The 10,214-nt window shown below is 39.9% G+C and overlaps 1 protein-coding gene and 3 non-coding genes across 4 annotated transcripts in view; all 4 read left to right on the top strand.

The window, feature by feature from the left end:
- Nucleotides 1-9,515, top strand: part of rpl17 (ribosomal protein L17) — a 10,489-nt gene extending 974 nt beyond the window's left edge. The window contains exons 3-6 of the mRNA XM_043719207.1: nucleotides 1,251-1,385; nucleotides 2,679-2,777; nucleotides 4,142-4,333; nucleotides 9,414-9,515. Coding sequence (XP_043575142.1) covers nucleotides 1,251-1,385; nucleotides 2,679-2,777; nucleotides 4,142-4,333; nucleotides 9,414-9,461 — 474 coding nt within the window. The 3' untranslated portion in view covers nucleotides 9,462-9,515. The remainder of the gene's footprint in view (nucleotides 1-1,250; nucleotides 1,386-2,678; nucleotides 2,778-4,141; nucleotides 4,334-9,413) is intronic.
- Nucleotides 2,422-2,489, top strand: LOC122556024. Its single transcript, XR_006313436.1, has one exon. It is a non-coding gene; the product is annotated as a small nucleolar RNA SNORD58 (small nucleolar RNA).
- Nucleotides 3,436-3,503, top strand: LOC122556035. Its single transcript, XR_006313442.1, has one exon. It is a non-coding gene; the product is annotated as a small nucleolar RNA SNORD58 (small nucleolar RNA).
- On the top strand, nucleotides 9,145-9,211 carry LOC122556031. Its single transcript, XR_006313441.1, has one exon. It is a non-coding gene; the product is annotated as a small nucleolar RNA SNORD58 (small nucleolar RNA).
- Nucleotides 9,516-10,214: the final 699 nt, after the last annotated feature.

Below are 10,214 nucleotides of genomic sequence, written 5' to 3'. Positions count from 1 at the left end.
ACCCTCCTCATTCCTGAAGAAGGGCTTATGCCCGAAACGTCGATTCTCCTGCTCCTTGGATGTTGCCTGACCTGCTGCGCTTTTCCAGCAACACATTTTTCCGCTCTGATCTCCAGCATCTGCAGTCCTCACTTTCTCCTCATGTATTGTTTTGCTAGCCTAGAATTCATGTTGAATAGAATTGAATTTTACTCATCTAATAGTATATGGGCTAATATTAATTCTAACCATATGGTAAAAGAGGTTACACCTGAAATGTAGACTTCTCTGCCTCCTGTTGCTACCTGGCTTGCTGTGTTCTTCCAGCCTCCGGTTTGTCTACCATGGTTAAAGGTTCGGCAGTGATAATTCTTTTCCCCTCTCTGTCTTGTTGGCAAGGTCAAATGGGAGGAGGGGTGGGAACAGAAGCTGGTGATTCAAGCTGCTCTGCCATTCCAGATCATGATTGTTATATCAGTATGCAATTCCTATGTCCTTGATGTCATTAACTAAAAATCTATCAATGTTTCTGGTTTGGAGAATTCCAAAGATTCACCATAATCTTAGTCCTAAGTATTTTGCCTTTTATTCCAGGAATATGGCTTCTGGTTGTAAACCCTACAATGTCTACTTTGAGTCTATTATCTGTCCTTTTTGAGAAATTCTAAGTTCTTTGAAATCAACTTATTTGTCTAAACTCTGGCACTACAGACACCGTGTCCTTAATCCGGTCTAACAAGACAGCCCCACCTCCCCAGGAATATGCCTGATGAATCTGCTGTCCACTCTGGCAGATGCATCTCATAGTTGTCCTGTTATATAAGGCAATGAGACCAATGGCATCCTAGAATTAGAACTTCACAATGCTCTATGCCACTGTGGCAAGTTTTTTGCTCCTTTCTGAACAAATTCTGGACTTGTCAGCAACGCTCATGAAAATGAAGCTGTGTCAACTCTAATTTACTGGTTTTGATGTATTTATTTATTCCTGCTTGATCTGGTTTCCTGTACATTCTGGAATTGACCTTTTAATGTCCTGGCAGCTGAGGAGAGCAGTCAACACAGGAGTAGAAATATGGATTATGCATTGTTGTTCCATCTGTTGGGAAGGGAATAGTTACTATGTTAAAATCTCCAAAAAGCAGTTGCAGCAATTACCATCTTGACATTTTTGTAATGTCCAAGTAATATTGTCTATAGAGTGGTCAAATTCAGAAATCTTGACACATTGAGAATTGGTTAATCTGTAGCCAAAGATATTCTGTTCCTAGAATACTCGTGAGACTGCCCAGACCATCAAAGGCATGCATATCCGCAAGGCAACAAAGTTCCTGAAAGATGTTGTGATCAAGAGGCAGTGTGTCCCTTTCCGACGCTACAATGGTGGAGTTGGCAGATGTGCTCAAGTGAGTTAGAAGTTTGAGAAAGTGAGTCAAATGTTTAGGAGGATGAAATGCACGATAAGCTGCCATCCAATTTATTTAAAGCAAGGTTTTGCTGTCATTTGCTGATTTGAACATAAATTTTCCTAGCTTCTCTTGCACTGATTTTTGTTTACCCTTTCCTGTGGAAATAGGCCCTTCAGCCCAACAAGTCCACACCAACCCGCTGTACAAGTATCCCAACCATACCCATTACTGTACATTTTACCCTGACTAATGCACCTAACCTACACATCCCTGAGGACAATGGGCAATATAGCATGGCCAATCCACCTAACCTGAATGTCTTTGGATTGTGGGAGGAAACCGGGGCACGCGGACAAACCCACGCAGACATGGGGAGAATGTGCAACCCCCACACAAACAGTCGTCCTAAGGTGGAATCGAACCTGGGTCCTTGGCGCTGAGGCAGCAGTGCTACCAACTGAACCACCGTGCTGCCCCTAGGTGTCCTAAATTATTCTAATCCAATTTGCCAGCACTTGGCCCATATCCCTCTAAACCTTGCCTATTCAAATACCCACCCCAGTTGGGTGTAAATTTTAGCTAGTTTACTTTGGCAGCTTAAAGTGAAAATTAGAGTATTTAGAGATACAAATCAATGTACGTATGTTGCGATTCATTGTATTTCTGAAACAAAACAAGTTGCTGGAGAGATTTATCAACTGGGTGGTATTTGAATTGGGGTTTGGAGAGGTATATGGGCCAAATGCTGGCAAATGGGGCTACAATAATTTAGAATACCTGGTGGACAGGAATAAGTTGGACTGAAGAATCTTTCTGTGCTGTACATCTCTGGTTCTTAATTTTGGCAGTATCTGTGGGGAGAAATTAGAGTTAACATTTTAAACCTGATGACTTTGTCCAAATGGATTTAGTCATTAACTCTTTTCTCAGCTGCCAGACTGCTGAGTTTCTGCCAACAGTTTTTATTTCAAATCTGCAGCCCCTATAGTTTTTTTTGTTTGGTGTTCTGCACTTCTGACTCCCCAGAATGTGGTTGCAATGATGACCATCTTAGGACACCTTTGGAATAATCATGAAAGCAATGGTAATGTTCTGAGCTTCCACATTGTGGGTTTAATGGAAATATCTACTCTTTACAAAAGTCACATTCAAAGTTGGTTATTGAAACCAGACATGCAAATGGAGTCTGTCTACATTTTCTGTTGAAACTTATTGCTAATTTCTCGATTGTGACTTGATATCCATTTTCTTGTGAAAGACAATTGATTGCTATTTGTTTTTTTTTTGAAGGCTAAGGCCTGGCGATGGACGCAAGGTCGTTGGCCTAAAAAGAGTGCAGAGTTCTTGCTGCACATGCTAAAAAATGCAGAGAGCAATGCTGAACTCAAGGTACGTGGTAATGTATCTTAAATATATAGATTTACGCACATAATCTTAAGTGGAACTTTCAGAGGAAATGAAATCCTTTGTGTTGAAGGAATTGGTGGGGTGGGGTGAGAGGTCTTGAAGCTGAATTTTAAATTGACTGGAAGTGTGTAATGTATGTGGTGTGGAAGACTATAGTAAATGAATGAGTATTTTGGGGTTTGGTGACCACATGTGCTGCTGCATACCAGTTTGCATCGTGATTTATGCGCAGTTTTTAAGGAAAGTAGCTTTCCATAGGTCGTGCCTTTTTAGATGATAGCAACATCTCCTGCCTCTCTTGCTTTACACTGGGAGGATGTTGTGGCTCAACAAAATGTCCCTTCCATTCCTGGACATGGTTGTTTATTTCATGAATAATCCCGTAGTGCTGACTTCATGAATATTGCCCTGCTCGCAAAATGTACTGGTCTCCTCTTGGCTCAGTTCCTCTGCAATTGGACTAATGAAGGTGTCTTGCATTAAAATGCAAATTGTCATATCAGGTGTGTTCTGTACATTAGGAAGTTGTGAATATTTGAGGCTTTTTCAGGAACTGAAGAGTAAAATTTCAGCTAGGTTATTAATTGATTTTGATACGTAACGTGGAAATTTTTGTTGCATTGAAGTAGTTTTAATATAGTTACAATGATGACCATCTTAAGATACCTTTGAATTATAGATGACAACAGTAATGTACTCTTGAGTGACCACTTGAGTAGGTCTGTGCCTGTTGTTCTCTGGATAGTATAACTGCAGCAGCCATGATATATTTGTTATGGGAAGAGTGCATTTTGATAAATTATGTAATCAGGATGAAATGAGCAAATAGTTGTATTTCAGCTTCTGCATCAGGTCAACAGATTAAAAATTAACAATTATGCCAAAAATATAATGTTTGCAAGTTGAGAATTTGGTCTACATCAATTGTGCATCTATTTCGAGTCCATCAGTGTGATGAAATTACTGTCTTTTACTGCCACTGAAACATGTCAACATATCACTACATCCCCTCTTAAATTTGGGGCTATGCATTTCTTAAGTGACTATTGACCTATTTTTTGGAAGTTTCCTGCTATGCTGCCTTATTGAAGTGAAATGTTGCTGTATAAATGGAATAGATATATAGTTACTTGGCTCAATGTTAACTCTGCTTCTCTCTACAGATGCTGCCAGACCTGCTGAGTTTCTCCACTTTCTATTTGTGTTTCTCTGTGTGCTATTGTTAATTGAAAAACAAGTGAGTCACTTAAGTGATTAGACTAAATGTTTACAGAATTGAAATTTGACCACTGCAGTGAGCTCAGTGGTGTGGGTATGAAGTTATTTATTCACAGTACTTTTTTTAGGGTCTGGATGTGGATTCTCTGGTGATTGAGCACATCCAAGTGAACAAAGCTCCTAAGATGCGCCGTCGGACTTACCGTGCCCATGGTCGTATAAACCCATACATGAGCTCACCATGCCACATAGAGATGATCCTCACTGAGAAGGAGCAGATTGTTCCAAAACCAGAGGAGGAAGTTGTTCAGAAGAAAAAGGTGATCCCTTGTTTTCTCCTTCTGAATTGAGAGAAAATGTCTAATGATTGATTCTTTGGCACTTTACTCACACTTTATATCCTCTCGATTCACATCACCAAGCTACAGAAGTAAATTAATGAAGAAGCTGGAAGTCTGAAATTATAGTAGAAGCAAATCATCTATGTTCCTGTCCCCAGAAGTTGGCATCTGCTCTGTCCTTGTGCATGATGCCACTAACATTTGTATATCTGAAGAAAACTCACTGCACTTTCAGTGCTACAGTCACCACCTTCTTGGTCCCTCCCTGGCTGCTCAATCTCTCCCTCTTGCTCAAGGGAGGGTAAGCTGAAATGGAGCAGGGCATTGAGCATTTGGAGCCTAGTGTTGGAAGTTGCCTATATTAATCTCAAGTTCTGGTGAATTGATTTAAAGCATTTGTAACTGAAAATCTTCTAATACTCTTGAATTGCTTGCCAGCAGCTATCTGTCATATCAGGGCAATGCCTGTGCCCCAATAGTTAGGGTAGCAGCAGAACAGGCAATGCTGGGATACTCGGTGCAGGCAGGTTTTGGACTGGAACAGTTTAATGTGTAAGGTTGATGACTCGATCAGAATTGATCTAAAACAATTTATTTCTGTTTACCTACACAGATGTTACCTGATCTCAGTGACTACAGTATTTTCTGTTTTTCTTTCTCAGCAAACTTGGTTTTATTTTGTTTTAACTGCTGATCTTGATGTAGTTATTTGCTACTTATTGGCTCTGAGCTGGAAAGTAGGAAGATATAAACCAGTTAGTATAGCAAGTCTTGTTGGGAAGTCAATATACAATCCCGAAGAGTCAATGTGGTATTTTGGAGGGTAAATTATGTTGGAGTAATTTGGTAGAGTTAGTTGAAGATGTAACGGGAATTCTGTGAATGTAGAATGTCTGTTTGGACTTCCAGAACACATTTGGTAAGGAGCTAGGTAAAAACTTAATACATTAGATTATATGGGATTGGGGAGCCCTGCCGTGTTTTCACTATCCCTCCAGACCTACCCCTCTCTCAGGATGAAAGATCAGTCCTCAGCAGAAGCCTCACCTTCATTCCCCTACGCTCCCGGATTAATGAATTCAACACGCGGCGTGACATCGAACTGTTCTTCCGCCGCCTTCGCCTCCGTGCCCACTTCTTTAACCAAGACTCCCGCCCACCCTCTGACGACCCCTTCTCCCGCCTCCAACACACCCCATCCACCTGGACACGCCGTGCTGGCCTCCTACCTGCCCTCGACCTCTTCATAGCCAACTGCCGCCGCGATATTAACCGCCTCTGCTTTCTTCACTCATGAATCGAAAGAAGAAAGCTGCCCTCGTTTGGCATTAAGTTCTCACTTCAAGACACCATAAGGAGGAGCTGATGTGTGAAATGGCAAAACTGCAGTATTGGCACAGCAAGGAGTGCTCTTTTATAGTTTAACTTAGTTCACACTTCTGGAATAGAATTGAGGTGTCATCTGTAACTTAGTGGGAGCACTCGTGTCCAAGTCAGAAATTTACTGGTTGTATTCTCAATCTTGAGAGCTCAAAATCACCATACTTCAGTGCAGGACTGTATTAAGCGTGGGCCTGTCTGTTGGAAATGCTCTCTTTTGGATAGAATATAAAACTGACATTTTATCTGCCTTCTCAGGTAAGCATAAAAATCCTAATGCATCATTGGAAGAAGAGCAGGGGAGCTCTCTCACCCAATTATTATCCCTCAACTAGCATCATTAAAACAGATAATCTAGTCAGCATCTCATTGATTGTGTGCAAGCTAAATTCTGTGTTTCCCTCTGTTACAAGAGTGACAGCACTTTGAAAATACTGTTTGCTGTTGAGTACTTTGAACAGCACTGTATAACTGCAAGTTTGGTTATAAATTGAGGTAATGTAGTTCAGATTCAACTCATACTGTCCTTAATGTGACAATGTTGAAACAGCATGAGAAAATTTCTGCAGCGTTCTCCATCCTGACTTTAAGGTGGGGTTTAACTGCAAGCTTTGACATGCAGGTCTGATGATGCCAAAGAATGTGTTATTACAAGATAACCAATCAGTAATTTGGTTAATTTGGAATTATTCTAACGTACATATTAATCATATTTCTGAGAGAAACCCTTTCCTAAACAATCCATTTACAGTCTTCTGCTTACTGTGTTACATTTGTGATTGTTCCAATCAGCACAGGCTTCCAAAGTGGTACTTAACATATTAAATGGATGATGCACTGAATGGATGAGGCGACCAAGAAAATGCCTTTTGACAATGAATTATGTATTGAATGACCAAGATGAGTAATTTCTCATCATAGAGATGTACAGCACCAAAACAGACCCTTCAGTCCAAATCGTCCATGCTGACCAGATATCCTAAATTAATCTAGTCCCATTTGCCAGCATTTGGCCCATATCCCTCTAAACCCTTCCTATTCATATGCCCATCTAGATGCCTTTTAAATGCAGCCTTTTAATTGTACCAGCCTCCACCACTTTCTCTGGCAGCTCATTCCATACACACACCACCCTCTGCATGAAATAGTTGCCCCTTATGTCCCTTTTAAATCTTTCCCCTCTCACCTTAAACTTATGGACTCTCCTACCCTGGAAAAAAGACCTTGTTTGTATACCCTATCTATGCCCCTCATGATCTTGTAACCTCTATAAGGTCATCCCATAGCCTCCGATGCTGCAGGGAAAACAGCCCCAGTCTATTCAGCCTTTCCCTATACCTCCAACCCAGCAACATCCTTGTAAATCTTTTCTGAACCCTTTTAAATTTCTTAACATCTTTCCTAAAGCAGGGAGACTAGAACTGAACACAGTATTCCAAAGTTGGCTTAACCAATGTTCTGTACAGCTGACACATGTCATCCAAACACCTACAATCAATACTCTGATCAATTAGGCAAGTGTGCCAAACGCTGCCTTCATTACCCTGTCTACCTGTAAGACATTAAGTAACCAAGGTATTTCTCTGTGATGCATTCAGCTTCTAAATGGCTACTGCATACATGGGATATTAAGACCAACCAGCCAATGCCAGTGTTTATACTCCATTCAAGCCTCTCCACTTGTCTTTCCTCATTTTAAACTATTAGCATAACCTTCTATTCGCTTCATCTTCATATGCGGGTTTTTAGACACCCCTTAGATGCATCCATACAATTCATTTCAATTGCTCCCTGTGGAGAGAGTTCCAAATTGTTTGCAACTCTTTGGGTAAAGATATTTCTTCTGCATTTCCTATTGGATTTATTCATGACTATAGAAGTGATGGTCCCTTCTAGTTATGCTCTTCCCCACGAGAGAAAATATTGTCTGTGTCTCATCTATTAAAATCTTTGATAACTTTAAAGAATTCTAATAGGTCATCCCTGAGTCTTTTTCTAATAGAAGAGACATAGCCTTTTCTGATATGTATATCCACGGTGCACATTTCAGGTATCATCCGTGTAAATTTTCCTTATGCCCTCTTCATCCTTTTTAAAACTTGGTGACCCAGAACTGTACACAGTACTCTGTGTGGTCTAAGATTTGAAACAGGTTCAGTATAACTTCCATTTTGTTCAATAATGTCTCAAGAAATAAATCCTTGTGCTTGGTTTGTTTTTTTATTATAATGGCCTTGCTGACCTTGTGCTGCCACTTACAGTGATTGGTATATTTATTCTCCTAAAGAAGGGCTGAAGAAGGGCTTATGCCCGAAATGTCGATTCTCCTGTTCCCTGGATGCTGCCTAACCTGTTGCGCTTTTCCAGCTCTGATCTCCAGCATCTGCAGACCTCACTTTCTCCTCCTGTAATTTATTCTTTTGGCTAACAGAAAACAGTTTATGGTAATTGTATATCTTACTGATTAGCAAATTGCAACTAATGGAGTGTCACTGGGTTTGGTCCTTGAGTCCCCAAATATTTGATCTATTTTAAAACTTGTATGCAGGAAAGATATTATGTGAGAGGTTATTGATTTTGATCAACAGAATAGAAAGTTATCTGAGTGAAGATAATGTTTGGAGTGCTTCAGTGTACAGTGTCAGTGAATCTTTGTATGCTAGTATATAGGTACAGCAGGTAATAAGAAAAACAAATGGAATTTTGGTGTTAATTCTTAAAGGACTAGTGTGCGCAAGTTGCGAAGTGTACTGTACCAAGGCATTAATGAGACTGCATCAGGAGTATTGGGTACAATTTTGGTCTGTTTAATTGAGGGGTGTAGTTGTATTGGAGGCAGTTTAGAGGAGGTTCACTAGATTGATTCCAAAGCTGAGGTGTTGGACTTAGCATAAGCCTAAACTGCTCAATCCTATTTTAGAAGGATGAGCAGAGATAAAATTGAAGTAATAAGATGCTGAAAGGATGTGACAAAGTGGACATTAAGATTGTTTCCTTATGTGGGTTAATCTAGAATGAGAAGACAGTTTTGGGATAAGGATTAGCAGATTTAAAACAGGTGAGAAATTATGAGTTATGAATCTGGAATTAGAGTGCAGTGAATGCTGGGACATTGAATAAATTTAAGAGGCGAGAATTTTTAATTAGTAATGGGTTGAAAGGTTATGGGGAGCAGGTAGGAAAGGTGAAACAAGATCAAGATGAGATTGACTGATCGTATCAAATGGTGGAGCAGGCTCAAGGGGCTGAAGTACACACTCCTGTGTTTTTAATTTTCTGAATTCAAATGATTTGCATTAAAAGCATAAGGCTGATATGCTGCTTAATATAATACAATGAACTACAGGTGCTGGAGCTTCAAACAAACAAATTGTTGGAGGAGCTTTTGATATGATTGCTGAAATGTGTAGTTGCAGTGATGATCATCTTAGGACACCTTTTAGATGTTAACCATGAAAAATAATTAATCTGAGCAACTGCAATCAGCACCATTTTCTACTCTAAATTTTGCCCTTAGTCGCACAAAGATTTTTTTTTACTAAAATGGACTGCTGTAGAATAAATGAACAGTTATCAACTTGTAGTTGGTGTTACTCGAGTCTTTGTTATTATTTTGAGCGATGTCCTTAATTTTTTCTTGGAAGTGTAAGTAATTTCTTACTAACTTTTCTCTTTTTAGGTTTCCCAGAAAAAGCTGAAGAAGCAGAAGCTTATGGCACGGGATTAGATTCTACTCATATAGCAGCAATTTCTGTACATATAATAAAATTATTGGAAACCACTATTGTAGCTTGTTTGATTCTGTTCTGCTTTCAGGAGAGATGTCCAATGTGTCCTCATGAAGGTGAAAATAGTTGGTGAGGGCATTCTAGCTGGCATTCTGGAGACTTAAACTGTGTCAGTGAGTTTACAAGAAAGACCTTTCTCAATTTAGTTTGCAAGAAGACTTTAGTGCAATTTAGGTGATGGAAAATATCCTGACTGAAATTCGTACATGACTTGAAATAAATCTCCCATTTTCAGAGGAACCTTAAATATTGAATAATCTGGCAAGATCACAATCTCCTGATGCTTGGCTAAACAATGCAGGCATTCAATTAACCAAACTAAGTACTTCTCACCCATGTCCTCCACATAAGAGGTTCCTGGTGTTTTAAGAGAATGAGGGTGGGGCGAATAGAGTTCATTGGAAAGTGAGCAATTGGGTAGGGACAACTGAGAAAAGCATTAATCACTCAGGAATATGGGCATTGTTAGCTGAGGGTCAAGTCAGGGTGTTAAGTGACTTGGAGAGAAATTTGTTGATGTTTTGGTGGTCACGCATTTCATCTTGTAGGTACACTTGCTATAGTGTTGGTGCTGGAGGAAATGTGAAAATAGTCATTTAAGTGTGCTACTTTATTTTGGATGTTATCACATGCTTTAAGGTTTTGTCCCAAGAAACAGGTGGTGGCTCAGTGGTTAGCACTGCTGCATAACT

This window comes from Chiloscyllium plagiosum, chromosome 1 (assembly GCF_004010195.1).
Source record: "Chiloscyllium plagiosum isolate BGI_BamShark_2017 chromosome 1, ASM401019v2, whole genome shotgun sequence".
Lineage (NCBI taxonomy): Eukaryota > Metazoa > Chordata > Chondrichthyes > Orectolobiformes > Hemiscylliidae > Chiloscyllium > Chiloscyllium plagiosum.
Note: the sequence above shows the minus strand (reverse complement) of the source record. Positions and strands in the feature narration are given on the sequence as shown.